The 21453-nt window shown below is 38.9% G+C and overlaps 2 protein-coding genes across 6 annotated transcripts in view; one reads left to right on the top strand and one right to left on the bottom strand.

The window, feature by feature from the left end:
* fmnl3 (formin-like 3) overlaps window positions 1–5461 on the top strand; it is a 50592-nt gene extending 45131 nt beyond the window's left edge. For 2 of the 5 annotated variants that reach the window (XM_065285704.2, XM_065285700.2), the window contains 2 exons: window positions 223–351; window positions 3681–5461. In XM_065285704.2, coding sequence (XP_065141776.1) covers window positions 223–314 — 92 coding nt within the window. In that variant the 3' untranslated portion in view covers window positions 315–351; window positions 3681–5461. Of the gene's footprint in view, window positions 1–222; window positions 352–770; window positions 820–3680 lie in introns of all 5 variants that reach the window. The other 3 variants (XM_065285703.2, XM_065285702.2, XM_065285701.2) reach the window with 3 other exon arrangements.
* A 1387-nt stretch (window positions 5462–6848) lies between these two features.
* Window positions 6849–21453, bottom strand: part of lrp1ab (low density lipoprotein receptor-related protein 1Ab) — a 116491-nt gene continuing 101886 nt past the window's right edge. Inside the window, exons 65-89 of the mRNA XM_073813038.1 lie at window positions 21196–21315; window positions 20981–21103; window positions 20769–20894; window positions 20563–20679; window positions 19881–19987; window positions 19472–19604; window positions 17481–17603; window positions 17186–17308; window positions 16973–17104; window positions 16584–16721; window positions 16233–16352; window positions 15864–16147; window positions 15607–15785; window positions 15418–15524; window positions 15204–15323; window positions 14930–15106; window positions 14708–14848; window positions 12965–13132; window positions 12575–12736; window positions 12147–12318; window positions 11923–12027; window positions 11705–11775; window positions 11519–11612; window positions 9137–9281; window positions 6849–8424 (exon numbers count right to left, since the gene is read on the bottom strand). Of these exons, the coding sequence (XP_073669139.1) occupies window positions 8287–8424; window positions 9137–9281; window positions 11519–11612; window positions 11705–11775; window positions 11923–12027; window positions 12147–12318; window positions 12575–12736; window positions 12965–13132; window positions 14708–14848; window positions 14930–15106; window positions 15204–15323; window positions 15418–15524; window positions 15607–15785; window positions 15864–16147; window positions 16233–16352; window positions 16584–16721; window positions 16973–17104; window positions 17186–17308; window positions 17481–17603; window positions 19472–19604; window positions 19881–19987; window positions 20563–20679; window positions 20769–20894; window positions 20981–21103; window positions 21196–21315 (3425 nt within the window). The 3' untranslated portion in view covers window positions 6849–8286. The remainder of the gene's footprint in view (window positions 8425–9136; window positions 9282–11518; window positions 11613–11704; window positions 11776–11922; window positions 12028–12146; window positions 12319–12574; window positions 12737–12964; window positions 13133–14707; window positions 14849–14929; window positions 15107–15203; window positions 15324–15417; window positions 15525–15606; window positions 15786–15863; window positions 16148–16232; window positions 16353–16583; window positions 16722–16972; window positions 17105–17185; window positions 17309–17480; window positions 17604–19471; window positions 19605–19880; window positions 19988–20562; window positions 20680–20768; window positions 20895–20980; window positions 21104–21195; window positions 21316–21453) is intronic.

The following is a 21453-nucleotide window of genomic DNA, read 5'->3' as shown; positions in this document are numbered from 1 at the left end:
GTAAACACACAGCTGATTGTAACCATTGACTTCCATAGTAGGAAAAACAACTGTGTGCTTACCATCATTTATCTTCTTTTGTGTTTATAAAAAAAAAAAAAAACTTTTTACAGGCTTAGAAAATATGAGGATGACAGATTTTTCATTTTTGGGTGAACTATCTCTTTAAGCAAGTCCTTAACCTCAGATGTAACGTGTTCACCTCCTTCCCTCCTCCCTCAGTGCTGAAGAGTGTGCCCTTCACTGCCCGCACGGCCAAACGGGGTTCTCGATTCTTCTGCGACACCAACCTTTTCGATGAGTCCATCTGCTAGCCCCCCAAACCCCCCCAAAAAATCCCTAATGCCGCAGGTTGTCCCGTTCTCTTACCTGTCCCAACGTGCATGCATACGACACTCGCATGACCCACTCTCACTCTGGTTACCCACAATCCTCTACTAATCTAAGCACAATAGAATAACAACACAAGCTGTAATTGGGCACTCTTACAGCTTGGATATTAGGACTGGCCAAATGTTTTTAGGGGAATATGACAAATGGAATTTAATACATCAAAAATATTGCCTGAAAAGATTTTTGCTACAATTGTACTATACACTTGTCACCTCACAGTTAGATTTTTTCACTATGTTATTGTTAAAAGTGTAAAGTATTTTTCATTTTCATTTGTCATGTAATCTCAAGATATTTGGCCTGTGTAACATGTTATATTTCACTTGGTTTGTCATCTGCTAACCCTCATTTTATCTCCCATAACTCTTTGTTCCATGCAGAACAGGGGGTTAATCTGAGTGTATTTGAGCACAATATAAATTGAGGGTAAGAAAGGAGCCTTACGGATCCTTACATCGCCTTGCTCCTCTCGTCCTGTTAACAATTCAGTTGCTTTAGCAGTGCTTTATTATGTACAGTTCAAAGCTGCAATGCTGAAGCTTATGTTGCCAAACATACAGATTTATACTCCTTTTAAAGTGAAATGTTGTTGCTCTGCAAAATATTTTTTTCCTTTGCTAAATATGAAATTTTTATGAAATGTTAGTATGATGTGTTAAAGCAATATGATTGATTCATGGGCATTGGAAACAAAAAGTGTCGTAAAAATTACTGAAATAGATGTCATTTTCTTAGGCCTCATTAATAAAGCATGTGTACACACAGATTTGATCATGAAGTGTGCGAACGCTAGTCATGGTCGCTTTCGAAGGGGCTTCAAAACTTTTACAAATCTTTTGTTTCTAATCAATTGGTTCTGAGCGTGTTTGAAACTGGTCAAGTCACGTGATTTTAGCAAACGAGGCTTCATTACATGATAAGTGGCTCTGTCCCAAATGGCGCACTTCATGTGGACTTTTGGTCTCGTGGCCTTAAATTGCACGTGCTCGCTTAGTCTACGAGTCCATAGGGTGTCGCATCTGTCATTTTTACGCTCCGAAGTGTGCTCATCAGCGCCCCCTTTGAACCCTTGATGCTGTCTTCGGTGAAGCCCACACTGCAGCAGGCTTCACGCACTCTACCAACCCAGAAGTCCTTGCGAAAGAGAAATCAGACCAATCAGACGACGGAAGGAAGGAGTTCACACTGATGGGAAACTTCTCTTCCGATTTCTGGCATGACCCTAGAGTCTGTCCCAAAATACAACTACGATGCACCCTCTCGGACTTGCGTCAAGGTACCCTGGGGTCTGCACTACATGATGTCATCAACGTGTGGACTCTGAGGAGGTCCACAAGTCCGGAGTGTGCCATTTTGAGACAGGGCCAGTGTTTCCAAACGTTTCGAAATGTAGATGATTCACCACTACGGGGAGTTGATCACAAATGACCAGTGTCAAACATGGTTAGGTGAACTTTGGTCAGTTTTATTATGCAAGTTCATAAAACATGCATCCTTCTGACTAATAACACTATAACTTTGTCTACTTTTTGTTTATAGACAGATTTAATGACAAAATTGTGCATAATTAAAAGCAGAGTTAGTTTTAATGATGTGTTTGCCCTAAATAAAACTAAAAGTTAAATAATTTTTTCAAACATATTTTAATACAAGTCTTGCTATTATTTTGTAAAAAAAGTAAAATGTTTGGACAGATCTGCTTTTTATACTATTTTGACCAGCAGGTGTCGCCAGCGTGTGGTGGTGTTTCGAACGCTTCGAAAAACGGAATCAATTTTCTAAGCAATTGGTTCAATTGATTCGAAGCTTCGAAAAGCTTTGTTTCTCCCATCACTAGCGTACGCAGAAATCCACGGCAAAGTCCATGTGGGAAACTGCTTAGCACCACGTCATGGTCTAAACAGATTGCTGCAGGTTTTTGGAAATATAACGCTGCGTCCCAAACCGCCTACTTCCATACTATATAGTATGTAAAAAGCACTACTATATAGTATGGAAGTAGGCCGTTTGGGACGCAGCGTAAGTCTTCTTGCTGCTCGTAAATGATTTAAAGGATGACAGGTGCATTTTTATATGTCAATGACATTAATTAGGCATCGTTTATATGCGAGGATTTGAAACTATTTAGCTGCGCACAATTTCAATATAATTTGCGATTAATAGATTTTTCAAACACGAAATGGAGTTTAATTTATATGGACTCTAAATGAGCCAAGTGGAATGGATTTGATTAGGCAGCAGTGAGAAAGTCAAGGCTGTAGGTAAAACGCGGAATGGAGTTTAATTTACTAGGACATTACCATTACACAAGTGGAATGGATATGATGATGCTCTGAAAATGTGCACTGATTTAAAGACGGTAAAAGTGAGTGGGTAAAATATCATTGGTCTTATAAAGTGGGTGGGTTTTGTCCCACCAACAAGTAATTGTTTTCCGACGCCCATGGATTGATTGTAAACATTTTTATAGTGCAGGACAACGTAGAGCACCACCCAATGTTTGTAGATAGCAAACTTTATTACAAAGCCAATTTTATTATGAGAAAATGTTGACTAAAGGATATTTTAGTGTTATTTAGGTTAGTTTTTGGATGAGATCAAATCTCCCATTCTTTGTTGCATGTTATGCTTGTATGTCCACTGTGTCTTTGCATTGCTCTGTTTGTCTATCATGTTCATGATATCTGTTGTATTGTTGCTTATTATCATCACAAGCATGCAAATCTGTGTTGTGTTCAGCAAGATCTTCATATAATAGTATAGTATAGTGTATTATCGGTGTAATATTTACAGTATCTTCAGAGGCAGTTTCAAAGATTTGAAGATCTTGCTGATCATTGTATCTTTCATATCAAACATGCATAACAATCAAGTGCTGTACAGTGTTTTTCGTAAGTGAAGGGTCTATAGAGGACCATGTACTTAGTATTACTTGAAATTTACAACACAAACATAGTCATTTACATGGTGGCTAGTTCTTATGAATTCATACAATCTTCTTCATTATTTATTTTTTAATAATAGTATGAATTCATATAAATTAGCCACTTCGAAAAATTGTTACAAATTCCTTTTTTGTACTTAAAGTGCACCCAAGTTGTAATCGGTCATAAGACATGAGATCCAATGATGTCATACGCATGTCAAACATCACTGGTTCTCACACATCTTGTAACCAATCACAACATGCAATTACTTCACAGCCATCTTAAAATCTGAAAATGACCCCCCGTTTACCTGAGCGTTCCCTGTTCTAACTTTTAACTCTCTCCCTTCCCCACTCACAGATCTCCGAACCCAGCCCTTCCTGCGAGCTGACGCGGTGATCCGGAATGGGTGGAAGCGACCCTAAAGACCCCTCATTCACTCACTCACTGCTACCCTCCCCTGCTTTCTTCTGAAATGGCATCTTCCTGCGATTCACAGTGACTGAGGGAAGTGCAGGACCAAAGCAATGTCGTTCATTTTAAGGGGTGGGAAAGTTTTTATTTATTTATGGAAATCCTCTTTGGATTCTGCACTGGAGGCTCTCTCAACAAAACCGTAAATGCACAGACGTTAAGGGCTACCACCCTGTCCTCGTGAACACTCGCAAACGCTAACCCTCAGGAGCGTGTTTGCACGGGAAAAGGTGGATCCCTGTGCAAAGCGGAAAGGCTGTGGTTGTGTAAAGACACGTGGTAATGTTACCTTGCTTACAATGAAGAGCCTGCCAACGGGATCTCGTGCCCCTTAACGTGGATTTTCTTATATTGTGCAATCTAAGCATGACTTTCTGACAGTGGGGAAGTGCAGTATGATCAGATTTTTTGTACAGTTCTTATTCTGTAATATTTGTTAATCCTATTTTACCTGACATAGCAGGTTAGTCTGTCTCCAGTATGTTAACCTTGACCAGTACTATGGTTACAAAGAAGTGCCTTTCCGTTGAGTCAGTATTATTTCTTATAGCCAATATTGACATATTGAAGTTTATACTGTTTTTGTTCATCGTTATGTTGTAACATTTTGATACTTAATGTAAATATATGCAATAATCCAAGTGCATTGGAGCTTTAATGAAAGGGCCCTGTTTAACTGTCCATGTATGTGCCTTGTATTGATAGTGCCTCTGTCCTCATTCAGCCTTTAGAGACCTTATGACATCACAATTGGTGTTGTTTAAGTCCATGTTTTTTATGAGTGGGCTACTAAAATTTGACGAAATTGACTTTTAGTGGGTATGTGCATGTGAAGGCTTTATCTTCCAGGTAAACAAACAAAAAATATTTATGAATTAGCAGGCACTACGCACACAGATTGTCCAATCAGATGCTCTGTAAAATGTCAATGTTCTGTTAAAGTGATAATATGGGTCTTTAAATGCTAGCATTTGGCTGCATGTACCAAGAGTATACAGTACTGTCGGTAATGCTTATGCAATGCCATGAAACTTTAAAGAATAGTGTTCTGGTGCGTTCTCTCACACTGCAGATTTATTATGTGTATAGTAATGTATTTTACATGTATTTTGAGTTAACTTTTTTAAATCACCCCAAATTTGTTAAGATAGGAACATCTCTCATGTATAATTTGTACTGGAGTTGACCCTAAACCAGCTACCCAAGACACCTGTTATATGAAGGAAAACCATCATTATGATTTGTAAACCAATCAGTTTGGTTAAAGGAAGTCTTTTTAATATATATTTTGATGTTACCATGATATAGTTTGATCTTAATCAAATCATAATCTCTTTGCACTATCATTAAATAAGCCCCAATGGTTGTCCACCCAGTGACTTTCTCAGAGGACAGAGCATAACTGTACACTGCAGAGGAACTAAAGCTCAAGAGAAGTACTGAAAAACAACCGTAACACTAACAATAACAGGTCCATTTGTTTTCGTAACTTCTCTGAATTACAGCCTATATTAAATGAAGCCATTTGGGAGGTAAAGCACAAATAGAAATGAATGTACCAAAATTTGGTTGATATGGACCAATAAATGGCAGCAGCAACTGGGTAGACTTAAAGTGTAAATGGATTTTAAAACAAGTCATTGGAAAATAAAATGATTTAAATTTAACTTTGCCTTCATCATTTTTTTACAGTATACAGTAATTGTTTTTTTTTTTAAGCCGATGCAGATAGTAAGAAATCAATGTGTCCGATATAAGGCCGATATCACAAATGAAATTACAGTAGAGAGACGAACAGAAACTTGGTGCAACTGAAACATTTGTTAGGCAAAATATTTATAAATGCATCATTTTAAAGCACTTTATATAATATAATCATAATTATAAAATATTCTTAAGACATACACTATGTACTGAATTAGTACATGAAGTAATTGAAAATGAATTATTGAAAAATAATACACACCTGTTTTGGCCAAATCACCACCTCGGGTGTGCTTTATTTTTCTAATAATTCAACGGCCTGTCGTCAATTATTTCCTTACTTAATGTTAGTTAATGTCAATACAGTTATTCATGTTAGTCATTTAATGTTATTTATGCATTAATTCATGTAACAGACAATACAGGGCTTGATTTTATAAATGTATGCCAAAATTAACATTAAAGGGGCCATAGCATCAAAATCTGACTTGTTTAAGTGCTATATTTGGGTCCCCAGTGCTTCTAACAACCTAGAAAATGTAAAAAATAACCCAGTTACTTGGTAAACCATTATCTGCAAGCACGTGAAAAATGGGTCATTGAAATTTAGCTCCCCTTGTGGTGTCAGAAGGGGATCTTGTTATAACAATACTGCCCCTTAATATGCACTATCCAACCAAAGCACTGCAAAGAAAAATAATTGACAGCACTATTGAGTTAGTAAATTTGATCAAACCGCCATTATCAGTGTTTGCATTTCATCAGCTCACTTACATTTTAAAGGACGGTCACACCCAAAACAGCACATTTATGCTCACAACTACAAAGTGGCAATTTTAACATGCTTTGTACTCTACTCTGGGAACACCAAATATTTATTTGATATCTTAAAAGTCTTTTGAAATGTCCGCTTTAACTAAGATTAATATATTGTGTTAAGTATTGCTCATTGTTAGTTCATGTTAGCTAATGCATTAACTAATTGTTAACAAATACAACCTCATTGTGAAGTGTTACCATAATTGTTATTTACTTTTGATACTGTGGGACCAACAACATAACTGTGAGCTACAGTATTAGCCTTTGACTTCGGACCAATTTTGTGCATGACCTGACTTACACAGTACTTTGTGGGAGACTAACTAGGTTACGCTTTTGACAACTACCAATGTCTACAGCTGAGCATCAACCCATAAACCACTTATATTTTCCATTCACATTATTTTATTTAATAGTTTTGCTGATATTTTTTGTGATTCATTCAATTCTTCTTCATGAATTTGTGATGAAATAAAAACAAACATCACTCCCGTACACCCCCCCCCCCCAAAAAAAAAGACAGAGCCACCATGCATTTCTACTATAAAAAGCAGTTTAATTATTTTGCATATAAAAAAATAATAAAAACAAAACTACAGAAACGGTTGTAGGGTTGTGTGAAACTAGTCATCCGTGATGGTAAAAACAAAAAGTACTAAAAATTACATTTGATCGTAAACAGAGCAGACACTTAACATGTTAAGTCCAGATGCTCGGATGAATACTGTTAACACGTATCACTTTGTGTGGCGTTGGATCCATGCATTAGCCTATGGCACAACAGTCTATGGCAGGTTACCTCCATTAGAAGCAGTGGAAGTTCAGCTGAGTCTCTCTAAAGGTCAGGCAGATGAGAATGGAAATCATAGCAGCAAGGCAGTGAGTTATTACTGGATCCACGTGAACCTCACTTACATTTAGCATTAAAAGTCCATTAGACACGAAACTATTTGAACTAAAAGTGACATACGGCTCCCACCGAAGTGGTATGAAACATTTCTTTCGAAGCCACATCAACAATGATCTACGTGCTGCTTCTGGTTGTTTCTGGCCTTCTGGAAGACAACAAGTCATATGAGGCCTGCTCTACATTAATCCATCTCACCCAAGTCGTCTTTGCTCGCTCGCTGACACGGGATTGCTTGCATACACACCAAGGCCACTGATACACACCCTGGAAACAGTTCTGGAATGTTATCACATCATTCACTCGTTCATTCAACCGTCGATTCATTCATGACATCACGCTGTCACTTTTTGCATCTTTTCGTTCCTTTAAAAACAAAAGCTAAAACACAGTTACATACTGCAAATTGGTACGGGTGTCTGCTTGTATTCCTGGGTATATTCGTCAAGACACTTTGTTAATTATATATGTAAATATATATAAAATCAATCTGTGCAAGGCGTAAGACAATCATTGTAAGCATTGTTCTCTGAGATAACAGTATAGAAATAAAAGCGCATAAGTATGCACACACTCGCATTCACACGCACACCTCCTGCGGCATATTATGTCTCAGCCCCATAGACTGAATGGGCATCATTCCCCTCCCCTTTCAAAACAACAAACACTTGGCAATTTTGATTTTCGCCAAAAGAAACGTCATTGATCTCTATACAAGTCATACAAAAATAAACTTAAAACAAGCAAACTGAAAATTTTTCCAAATTGTAGTTGGCAACCGGTTGAGCTCAGAGGTAGTGGCTAAATCGGGGGAAACTAGGCGAGTGAATGTTTTAAGAAACTTTTCTTTTTACGAAAAGAAAGAAAATATATGTGTAGAAAATGCTTGACCAGAAGGATTTCTTGAAGAATAAAATATAATACTGCGATCACATACAAAAATTGTCCTTCATTTTTCTTTTCTTTTTTACATTTGTACAGTGTTCCTTCTCTTGTGTGGCTCTTCCTCTGACGTGTAAAGGCATAAGGGTCTGCTTGTGGGCAAGTGGGCATCCGGCCGCTTTAAGCCAGCGGGTCGCTCATGTCCTCGTCCCCTCCGGACAGCAGCTCTTTTTTCTCATCTGTGCTGGCCAGAGAATTGCGGCTGTTATGGGCGCCCATGTATAGTGTGGCGTACACGGGGTTGGTGAAGTTTGTGGGCTGTGGGAGAGACAGACAGAGAGAGAAAGTGAATATGAATTTGTAACCCTATCCTATCTGGTTCCCACTCTAATGCTGGATTCACACCAAATGTGTTAAAGGCAGCAAAAATGCGATTTTCGCACATAGTTGGACGCTTAGTTACTTGCTTCATTTGCGCGTGAAAGACATGCACGAAATTCTAGTCATTCGAGACATTCACGTGGAAATTCGCATCATGGGAGGGGCTTCTGCCACTCCGCTTGCTTCCTCTAATCACGTCACTTCTAGAGCAAGCTACTGATTAGTTAACGCGGCGTGATTTTTCTGCAAAGTTCCAATTTTTCAATTTGCGCGTGTCACGCGGCAACGCTAAATTCGCATCATTTGCTGGCCAATTCGCGAATGACGCGGATTTGAGTATACCGAGCCATGCTAAATGCCTCATTTGCGCAGCAAGACCTCCAGATGTGCGAAAACGCGTCTTTACATTGGCTTAACATTGAAATCACTCCAGCATGACACCTCTACCGCGGCTGGTGTGAACGCACCGTAAGTCTGTCAAATCTCTTGAGTTTTCCATGACTTTCACAAACTAGTGATGGAATTTCAAAAGTTGAATTAAAAGTTGAATTTCCATAACCTATAATGCCATGAGCCTGAATAATTTCATGTAATTAACTTGCGTGAAATGAATAAACAGTGCCAATAAAGTGCCATTTTAGGGTTTTACCTTATCAGGATCTAGACTGAATTCGGAGTCTAACAGCTCCCCTGCATCATCATCGGGCTCTCCTTCATAGATCTTGTACGCCGGGTTCCCGATCTCAACGTTCATGGCCCCGTTGGTCATCCTCTGATGCTGAAATCCCTTAGCACTGTGGACACAAACAAATAACAGTGAGATGCTACATCATCATCCAAGTCGTTCTGCAACACAGCTCTGCAGGCCGAACCATCAAGCTCACAAACACGGAGACACAGCTAACATCCACCAGGGTCTCTCCTAAACACACATAACAAGGAACCATGAGGCTTTGAGGAACCATCCATTTGCTTTCCAGAGTGAGCAACTCTGCGGGGGTCTTAGAGAAAGCTGGATATCCCCAAGACATGGTCCAATGAGGAGTCAAACACTTCAAAGCACAGCGACACTGCTCTCACGGACAAACGGATAGAAACAAGTCTACGGGATGGTGCGTGGAGGAGGAGAGGGGGGCGGAACGTGACCCAGTACTGCTGCTCGCACCAACCAGCTGATCTATTTTAGTTGTCTGTCAATAGATCCCTGTGTTGAAACCGGTAAAAATCACGACAGCGACAGCACGGGATAAGGCATGAGAAAGAGAAGTAGAGAATGAGGATGATGATGAGAGAGGGAGGAGATGATGGACTAGAATGGGACCCTGCTGTTAAAGAGACAGTTACCGCGAACATCTGGAGCTGGGCTTGCCCTGCCTCACAGACCTGAGAGACAGAAAGATGCAGTTTTAACACCAGAGAGAAAGAAGAGAAAGTAAAATTAAAGGTGGGTGTGAGCTAGTTTTTAGGCAGGGGTCTTCAACAGTGGACTGAGACCCCTAGAGGATCTGAGTGGTACTGCAGGAGGTCTGTCTTTAAGGTTTGGTTAAAGTTAAATGAATAGTTTTGTTAAAGGAAAACACCACAGTTTTTCAATATTTTACTATGTTCTTACCTCAACTTAGACAAATTAATACATACCTATCTTTTTAATGCGTGCACTTAATCTTTGTACAGCGCGTCGTGAATGTGTTAGCATTTAGCCTGGCCCCATTCATTCCTTAGGATCCAAACAGGGATGAATTTTAGAAGCCATGTTTTCCCTATGTAAAGACTTTTACATGAGTAGTTAAACGATTAAGTATGGTGGCACAACATAAAACGTGGCGATTTTTAAGATAAAAATGAGAACTATATTGTATGGCGGAAGAGCACTTAGTTTGCAGCACTTCGACCTTGTGCGCAGTAATATTTACAGAAGTCTGAGCGAGAGGGGGAATAGTCAGGAATGATGATGTCACGCCCCATTCAGACAGCCAACGACAAGCAGTAGCAGAGCGACGCGATCTCATTCATTTCAATGGAAACCGTATGGGCGTGTCCAGCGACGGGAGAAAGTTAAGAAAAGTTTAACTTTATGCAAATGTCGAGCGACTTTCGGGAGCGACTACCAATGAGAACAAAGCAGTGGAGTTCACGTCAATTTTGTGCCACAATACTTACTCGTGTAACTACTCATGTAACAGTCTTTAAATAGGGAAAACATGGAAGTGTTTGGTGGCTTTTAAATACATACCTGTTTGGATCCTAAGGAATGAATGGATCTAGGCTAAATGCTAACACATTCACGACGCGCTGTACAAAGATTAAGTTTACACATTGAAAAAAGATAGGTATGTATTAATTCATCGAAGTTAAGTAAGAACATAGTAAAATATTGAAAAACGGTGGTGTTATCCTTTAATTGAAGTAGGGATTAACTTTTTAAAATGTTTTGCTGGTCTTCCGCCATTTAAATGTATTACTAAGAATTGAAGTAATATAACTACTGCTCTAAAGCAGGGGTTCTCAAACTTTTTGGGGCTAGGGAAGAAAAATCCCCAAGGACTTCCTAATAAATGTTATGCTTTATAAAAAGTATATGCTTAATATGCTATTGAACGGTTTATATTGCAATTTATGTTCAGCTTATATACTTCAGAACTTTTTCATAGTAATAAACAAAAACATTTTAACTTAAATCATATATACAGTACCACTTATTTCTTTTCAAATATTTTTCAGTGGGGTGAAATCATTACATGGTCCCTATATGTAAATATCCCCTTTTAACAATACAGCACATTTGTATAATTTATAGTACATTATTTTATTAACCCCATTAATGCCTATCTATTGCAGACCACACTCCATCGGTGATCCCCTGGGGCCATTTTGAAAACCCCTGCTCTCAAAGCAAATAGGGGAAATGACAGGAAGAAACGTCTGATCAATGCACAAAATATGTCTACAGCTGGAGTGTGTGTGTGCGCGTGTAACTAAGCCATAAAGAGTCTTGAGTCCCACTGTAGACAGAGATGCTGCATGTACTTACCCGCTCATTCTCTTCTTATACCACAAGATGGCGGCAACAACTAACAGTGCTAGTAAAAGCAGCAACATCACTGGGATAACCACAGACGCTGTACCTACACACAAACAAACAAACAAGAGATGTGGATTATTTTAGCATAAGATAAAATAAACCTAAAGAAGTGTATATACATATATGAGCACTTACTTCCAGAGCTTGGGTTCTGAGTTGGGGCGACACTGATCCTACATCGAAAACCTTCCCAGCCTGCATTACATCTACACAGCAGAACAAATACTGTAAATACACCGGTTCACAACTGGCCAAAAACGCATCATTTTGCTGTTGTTTAATACGTTACAACACACTTTTTTGGTAATGTAAAGTTTACCAGTTAACTTAAGCTCAGCAAAAGTGTATTTTACCTGCATTGTGGTCGCTTCGTATTGGGGTCTATAGTGCACTGGCCCTCGATGCAGAAGTTCTGACAGGAGTAGCAAGAGGGCTGCTGCTCTCCGTTATCAGCACATCTACAAAAAACAGAAAGATCTAAATAAATACATATCCTCAAAAAAACAAACAAACCCACAACCAGTTGGGGTTTTCACATTCAAGTTGTTTCCGAATCACCCAGCATGCTGATACGTACCGACACATAGTTTCTCCATTGCGCTGCTGTTCGCATTTGCCCTCACCGCAGTATTCGCACATGTTCTGCTCGCACCGTGGGCCGAAAACCGTGTTGGGACAGCGGCAAAGTTTAGTGCCGTTGCTCGTCTGCATGCAAACACCTTCATTCTTACAGAAGTCTTTACATTTACCTGTCAAACACAGAAATACAGAGTTTGTGTCCGTTCAAGCTATGTCAGCATACTCGAAGTATTTGTACACATTTTGTGTGCTATAAACGAAGGACGAAGAAAATGTGCATTAGTCGCTGTTCATTTCATTGCAATATTGTGCTAGAAAAACCCTCTCAATAAATAAAAATATGCATATTGTCGTAATGAACACCTTCCAAACTAGGACTTGAATAATAGGATGCAGTTTCTTTTTATTTTGAGGATTGAAACTCACTGTACTGGCATTGGTCACCCAGGAAGCCCTCAGGGCAGTGGCAGGTGGGCTGGTTGCCCTGATTGACGGTGCAGCTGCCTCCGTTCTGGCAGATGTTTTTACATGTTTGCAGGTTACATTGTGGTCCAGTAAAGCCGGGCTGACAGCGACAGGTAGGAGCACCTGAAGACAGAGAGAAAAGAAAATCATTGTTAGTTTAAACTATGTTTATTTATGGTTATAGATAATTAAAACTATACTCCACACGTAAGAAGTTGACAAAACTAGTAAATTGGAATGGGATTTTATATATAAAGTAATACATTTAAATAGATTTGTTAATTTACAGTAGTGTTTGTTTATATTTAGACTTCAACCAGTTGGTTTACACGTGTGTGTATATGTGTGTACCTGTGAGATGTGATGGTGAGCACGTTCCTCCGTTCAGACAGTAATCTCTGCACTGGTTTATCTCGCAGCGATCACCTTTGTAACTGGTTGGACAGTGACATTTGGGTTGATTCCATGAGTTCAGTTTACAGGTGCCTCCATTCTGACACTGTATGTTACAGGTGGGTGCTAAAGAAAAAAATGCATTTGAGAAGATAGTGAGGATGAAAATCTCAAAATTATTTTCATAATTATGTTGAGAAAATCATAGTTGTCCACCTTTACCAACTCACTGAATGGTTCAGTAATGTGTGCTCACAATGTACTGAACATAATTCAACGACAAGCCCATGAAATATTTATCAGCCAGTCAGAATACAGCATTTAACAGCTCCATGGTATAAACCCAATTATACTTTAGTAAAAACTGTAGTACAATTCCAAGATACTTTAGTGCTTTTTAACCTTTCTTTAGTAAATATGCAACTATATACCACATTATATACCACAATTCACTATATTTAATGCAACAAAATACTATAGCATACATTAACAGTGTAGTAATAATCATTATAATATACTACAGTATAGTACAGTTTACTATAGTATAAATACTATAAGTATACCACAGTATTATAGTATAAACAAATAATATATGTATACTACAGTATATCTTCATGTGTCATGTTCACAACCTATTTTTTTGTACTAATATTCATAATATTATTTTATCAGCTCAATTGTAGCACAATTGGTAGAGCACAGTGTTAGAAAAGTATACACTGAAATAAAATACATAGACTGACTGCACTTTAAAGGTGCAATGTGGGACTTTAAGGGGCGAGACTGTGAATTGAAACCAACGTCTCAGTCCACAGCCGAAACGCATAGAGAAGGTACGTTAGCCACCACAGGATAAACACATCATCGTCTGATACAACTTGCTAAAAACGTGCTCTATAGGACAGTTTGTCCATTTAGGGCCACTGTAGAAACATAAATGGTGTGAAATGGCAACTTCCATGTAAGGGGACCCGCAGGGTAGGTAGATACAAACTGCTCATGCTAAAGTAATAAAAACAATTCAGTTCATTTTGCAGGGTCTTTATACACCACTGATAATATAGTTTGGTATATTATATTGCATTTCTGTCACGAGATTCTTTTAAAAGTTACACACTGCACCTTTAAAGCGTCATTCCACTTTTTTGAAAATATGCTCATTTTCCAGCTCCCCTAGAGTTAAACATTTGATTCTTACTGTTTTGGAATCCATTCACCTGCTATTGAAAGTAACCAAGGGGACTATTTTCGGGCAGTGCGTAATATCACTACGCCTGCTGCAGACATGTTACGCAGCAAAGTCCTTGATTATTACGCCAGAATGAGAGTATAGTTCCTAGCCATATCTGCCTAGAAAATTGCAACTTTTAATTTTCCGTCTGTCTTAGTACACAATGTAACTACAGAAGAGTCAAGTTTTAAATAGGAAAAATATCGAAACTCTTTGATCATTTTTTACGGCGATGCTAATGGTCTAATCAGATTCAATGGATTGTGCTAAGCTATGCTAAAAGTGCTAGCGCCAGACCCGGAGATCAGCTGAATGGATTCCAAAATGGTAAAAATCTAATCTTTAACTCTATGGGAGCTGGAAACTATAATAGTTTAACTGATTGCTTTCTAAACCGGTTTACTCCATTATTTTGGTATAACATAAGGTGTGGTGAAGTTTAAATGGTGTAGTAAAAGCGGCGATCTTACAGGAGGGAGATTGGGTCGCTGGTGTTACTTCCACACAGGTGCCGTTGTCAGGGGTGTGGTCATTAGGACAGATGCAGACCGGACCGCTGGGACTGAGCAGGCACAACCATTCACATTTCTTCCTGTCGCATGGGTTAGTCACTGTAAACGAAACAAACAGATTAGGCTATGAAACTCTGACTAGATATTCACTTTACAAAATAACAGACCACACATGCTTACTCTCAGGTTGTTTATAGCGATGGTAGAGAACTAAGTCAGTAGCGTGGTTGATGCCCGTCGTCAGGTTCTCTGCCTGACCTCTGCCAAACTTGTTAACACGGAAGACCAAATTATTGGTGTACGTGACTCCATAAATGTAATCCTCAAATATATCAATGCTGAATGGGTGGAGAAGATCTGTAAGAGAAAATAAGAAATGCACAAGAGATTTACATAATACACATAACTAGGACTGTAAAATATGGGTAACTTGTACACAAAAATGTCACTAAACTGTTTTTGATGTTGGACACAGCCACAACAGGGTCAGAGCCATCCAAACGCACACTGCCGATGATCGAGAGCTTGGCGTCTGCCCAGTATAAGCGTTCATTGAAGTAGTCAACTGCAAGACCTGTCTCACACCAGACACATCTTTTAATACTTTCATTTCACCTTAAAAACAATCATATGCAAGTTTTTTTTATCTTATGTAGTAAAGGTCTGACCTGTAGGCCACTGGATGTTCTCATGGATGAGAATTTGTCTGAGAGTTCCGTCCATGGCTGCCGTTTCAATTTTTGGATGATTCCCCCAGTCGGACCAGTACATGGTTCTGTAATATAAAACAGCTATCATAAACAAAACTAGAAAAAAATGAAAAACTGCTACACTACATACAACACATCAGTACGTACCCTCTTTGTGGATCCACTACTATAGCATAAGGCTCATCGATCATCCCAGAGATCAGCGTCTTCCTGTGCTGGCCCGATATCTGTGCAACTTCGATGACATCACGCCCCGAATCAGTCCAGTAGAGGTTACCGGCCACCCAGTCGACCGCGATTCCCCGCGGCATCTTCAAACCGGGAATCTACAGAGGCCAATTTAAAACATTTAGAAAAGGGACTCGAATCATGTTTAAAGTTTAATATTGATATAATGGACTTACATCCAGGTTGGTGACGCTGCCCTCGCTTTGCCTTGTGTTGCGGTGCGAGTTTGAAGTGGGGCCTGACGGTGAGGAGGGGGAGGGCAGCTGGAAGCAGGAGATGTTGGAAGTGTGCCAGTTGGTCCAGAAAATGCGATTGGTCTTGACGTGGAGATCCATGGCGTCGATGCGTACGTTGGCATCACCCTGGAAGGTTTGCTCGTAAAACCAGTTCGGCATTCCCGTCAGACTGCGGATCTCATTGTCGTCTGCGATGTAGATGACCTGCTTGTTGATGTTTAAACCTGAAGATGGAGAGAAATCAGAAAGATAGTAAAGATTTTTGTCTAGCTTAAGAAGTGCGATTTAAAAAGTCGAAACAGTACGTACTGTCAGCTTTGCATGTGGTGTTAATCCTGGTAAAGTACTTGTGGCAACTGCACTTGTAGGAGCCCTTGGTGTTGTTACAGATTTGGGAACACATGCCGAACTGTTTGCACTCGTTCTTATCTGAAACAAGAACACGACCGTTTATGTTTACATGTTTACACTTACTACTTAGTGCATTCAGGGTATTCATCTTATCAATAAGTGCCTTTCATGCGAAATCAACCTTGTCCTCGCAAGCGCCATGTAAACTTAATATGGACACATTGCAACAGCAAATTAGTCTCTCACAAATAAATAAAGCAAAAGCCGTCTCTTTAAATCTTTTAAAGGATAGCAGATGGTGTGTTATACCTTCACAGATGTTGTGTCTGACTCTCTGGAAGCCTTGTTTGCAGGAGCAGAATGTGTCTGTGCCATTGACTACACAGTGAGCTTCGTCGCCATCTCCACATAGTGATTTATTACTCTTACAGTCATTCAGCATGGTCTCTACACATACAGATACAAGCACAACAAATGTCAATTAAAAATATTTCAAAGTGCAGAGAGAGAAGCAAAGCACAACACAGTGTCATACATGCACATTTTTGGAAAATCACAATATGGATAAAATGATGGGGTTTGCAATAACTAAATGATGCTAAAACTTTAAAAAGTTATGTATAGTAAAAGTTTTAGGTCTATGCAGTATTGCATGTCCTCATTCGATATCGTGCAGCCCTAATGTGCCGTCATCTCACCTGTCTTGCAGTTGATTTCATCTGAACCGTAGTCCTCACAGTCATTAAAGAAGTTGCAACGCAGGCTGGAGCTGATGCATTTGCCATTGTTGCACTGGAACTGGTCTTTGTCGCACGTGGTCGTGTGGTGTTCTGTATAAATATGTCACATGATTCACATGCTCACTCACTGTTACCCAAAGTCATTGTAACTGGTCAGGGCAGAAGACTCACCACAGTTGAGCTCATCTGAATTGTCCCCGCAGTTGTCCACGCCATCACATCGCTTTCCACTCGGGATACAGACGCGGTTATTTTGACAACGGAAATTTCTAGTGGGTGGGCATATGAAGTTTCCTGAATTAGAGAAAGAAAGGTATGAGTGTGAGCTGCGTTGTGTGTTTCTAGAATTCATAAATAACTAAACAAAATTTGTTCCAAGACAAATTCTGTATGGGCGGTCCCTTTTACATCACAGGACCATGGACAAGTCAACACAGCAAAACTGAAAAATGGCATGTGTCCTTACTGCACTCTTCAGGGTTCTCATCTGAGTTATCTCCACAGTCGTCTTCTCCATCACATTTCCAAGACAGCGGCTTACACAGAGTGTTATTACACTGGAACTCATGATGGGGGCAGTGTCGCACCACTGGGACGAGAGGAGGAATAACGTGAGATCTCTTTTACTATTACAATAAGAACTGGGTGCAGTGTGCTCCACTAGCATCAGCCAATATGGCAAGCCGTTTGGACTTTTATTCATTCTCAGGATGTGAATATATTAAATATAAATAAATAAATATTACAGAAGTAAAGAAATGCAAGAAAAACGACAGCAACATTTTTTTTAACCTGAATTAGATTTAATTACATCAGAAGAATATGTATTACCTTTTAATTTCAGTAGGATAATTACATATCTAAAAGATTTTTTTTAAATAGCTAAAAAATAGCATTTCTCTAGGGAAATGATACACTGCAAGAAAAAAATAAATCAACAGCAGAATCGTACACAGCATATTTTCTCAATACCGACAATCAAATCATTGATATGAATAATTCACATTTTTACTAGTAACAATGTCATTTACTGGTAAGAATTGTATTTCTGATATCTAAAATTCCAATTCAGATATCAGAAAAACAATTCTTAATATCAACAACTGTTTTTAATGGTGGCCTACGGTGACATTTCTTAATTCATCAATTAATGAAAATGCAATTGTTGATATCAAGAATTGAAGTTTAATTTAATTCTAAATATCAAAAATAGCAATTCTTACTTGCAGAAATATAATTCCTGATATCAAGAATTAACTACCGTACATTCCGGACTATAAACCGCACCGGAGTATAAGCTGCATCTTTCAAAAATGCATAATTACGACGAAATTACATGTATAAGTCGCAGTGGGCTATATGTCGCGTTCATTTAGAAAATTATTTCACAAAATCCAAGCCGAAGAACAGACATTTAATCTGGAAAGGCAAGTTATTCAATTAAACAATAGCAGACAGAACAGCAGGCTGAATAGGTGTCTGTACGTTAAAAGTAATATTATCAGTTATTTAAACGATAAACCATAGCATACAGAACTTACCTGGAAGGTTGAATAGGCTAAATTAACCGAACAAGCCAACTAGTGTGAAGCTCATTCCACATTACAGAATCCATTCAATTACATAATAACAGAAGCAGCATATGGCGGATCCGTGGCTGTAGACGGTAATGTTGTCTCTTGCCTCATAAATGTCAAAATTAATTTATACTGACTTACAAGGCACACCTGATTGTAAAATGCAGTACCAGCCAAGTTATTGAAAAAAAAAATGCGGCTTATAGGTAAATAAATAAATAAATATGACAGAAGTAGAGATATGAAAAAAAACGACAGCGACAATTTTTTTAAAAACCTGAATTAGATTAATTACATCAGAAGAATATGTATTACCTTTTAATTTCAGTATGATAATTACATATCTAAAATATATATTTTTTAAATAGCTAAAAAATTCCATTTCTCTAGGGGAATGATATAACGCAAGAAATACCAACAGCAGAATCGTACACAGCATATTTTCTCAATACCGACAATCAAATAATTTATATGAATAATTCACATTTTTACTAGTAACAATGTCGTTTACTAGTAAGAATTGTAATTCTGATATCTAAAATTCCAATTCAGATATCAGAAAAACAATTCTTAATATCAACAACTGATTACAATGGTGGCCTACGGTGACATTTATTAATTTATCAATTAATGTAAATGCAATTGTTGATATCAAGAATTGAAGTTTAATTTAATTCTAAATATCAAAAATAGCAATTGTTACTTGCAGAAATATAATTCCTGATATCAGGAATTAACATTTTAACTAGTAAAAACTGAATTGTTGATATCAAGATTTCATATCCCAAGAATGAATAAAAGTCTAACAGGATTGCCATACAGCCAACAGTATTTCAGAAAGAAGCACATGTACGTAACAAATGCAGACATGTAAGCTTACCAGAAATATCACAGCCTTCTTCATCACTGCCATCAATGCAGTCAGCATCAGAGTCACAGCGCCAGCGCAGAGAGATGCAGTGACCGTTCTTACACTGGAACTGATCCTCGTCACATTTCAGTTCACAGCCATGCTAAAACACAAACATACATACAGTTTAGCATACAGTATGGTGCATATACTAACCACAATGTCTCAAAATGACTAAAAGCAGTGCATATTCCAATGTTACTGAATCCATTTGATAGCACTGAGTTGATAGTCACTAAATAAACCTCATTCAAAACGAAAATACAATTTTTAGGTTATCTTTTGCTTTAGGCTTTCAACAAACTGTTCATTATTAGGCATGTTGAAAACCAATATGGCATTATACATAAGATATGAAGATGGGGAACATCAACAGTACCTCATCAGATCCATCTGAACAATCATGATCTCCATCACACTTCCACCTTCCAGCAATACAACGTCCATTAGTGCAGGCAAATTCACTCTCGGAGCACTTACGGGGCACTGAGAGAGAGACAACAATTTCATTTAAAGACTGATATGCATACCACAGTGACTACAATGACAATAGGTTACAGCAAAGGGTTCAGTTTAAAGACAAGGGTTGCACCGATAGGTCAGTTTTAGGAGTGAAAAAATACACAAACACACATCATTCATCATGTAGGATCTCTACACCTATTGGCCAATGAAAAAGCAAACAAATGTTTACTTATTGTCAACTAAATATTAATTAATTGTGTATTGCTTACAACCTTTTTAATTATATGTGTGCACATATTTGTCCACTAGAGGGCAGTAACTCCAGGGCTTATGTTGCAAACTCAAACGTAAACAGGGTGAGGAGGATGAAAAGGGAGGAGAGGGGAAGCTGGGAGATGGTTTGGAGGGTGGAGACACCTACCTCTGAGTCAGGCCAATGTGTCAGTGTGAAATGAAGAATAAAGACAACATGAAGTGAGATGAGGCAGTGAGCAATGCGAGTGAGCCATGACAAAGTGCAATTACCCACAATGCCTTGCACAGACACATGATCACAAATAATAATAAACCACTAGATTCAGTCCATCGGTACATACCACACTTCTCCTCATCTGAATTATCTCCACAGTCATTGTCATAGTCACACTGCCAGCGGCCAGGGACACAGCGGTTATTCTTACAGCGGAACTGGTACGGCTCACACGTTCTCTCGTCTAACAAAGACGCGAGGAGAAAATAAAAAACGTGAAGTTGCTATGATGAGGACTCAACCTAAATGAAGGGTATGGGTGAACAGTCATACCACACTCTTCTTTGGGCTCATCCGAGGCATCGCCACAGTCGTCCTCTCCATCACACGTCCAGCGAGACGGGATGCAGCGTCCCGAGTCCTTACAGCGAAACTCGTCCACGCCACACTTCATCTGAGCTGTTAAGACAGCAAGGGTTTTAATGACCATGACCAACGTCATGAGAATAATTAATTTCTTAAAAAATATTTACGCAGGTTCTTACTGCAGTTGGCAGGTTCATCTGAACCGTCCACGCAGTCGTAGTCTCTATCGCAGACCCACACGCGCGGTATGCAGCGTTTAGTGATGGCACACTGGAATTGGTTGGGAGCGCAGGTCACCTCAGCTACAACACAACAACACGACAGCCAATCAGACCGCAGAGTCAACAGCAAAACATTCACAGTATTTTGGAGAGACCCAGGCGTAGATACTTACGACAGTCCTTCTCATCTTCACCCTGGCCGCAGTTGTTCTGACCGTTACAGCGCAAGATTCCAGGGATACAGCGACTGGGATGAGAGCACTTAAACTGGCTGGGCAGGCAAACGTGGATATCTAAAATAAAATTAAAAAGAAATTAAAATAAAATAAAGACAATATCTGATTATTTATTTTAAAAAAATCAAAAGAACAAATTCGTTTTTAGATCTTTCGGCTCAAGCAAGGCAATACCCAACATACCTAAAATATTTA

This window comes from Paramisgurnus dabryanus, chromosome 21, assembly GCF_030506205.2.
Source record: "Paramisgurnus dabryanus chromosome 21, PD_genome_1.1, whole genome shotgun sequence".
NCBI lineage: Eukaryota > Metazoa > Chordata > Actinopteri > Cypriniformes > Cobitidae > Paramisgurnus > Paramisgurnus dabryanus.
Note: the sequence above shows the minus strand (reverse complement) of the source record. Positions and strands in the feature narration are given on the sequence as shown.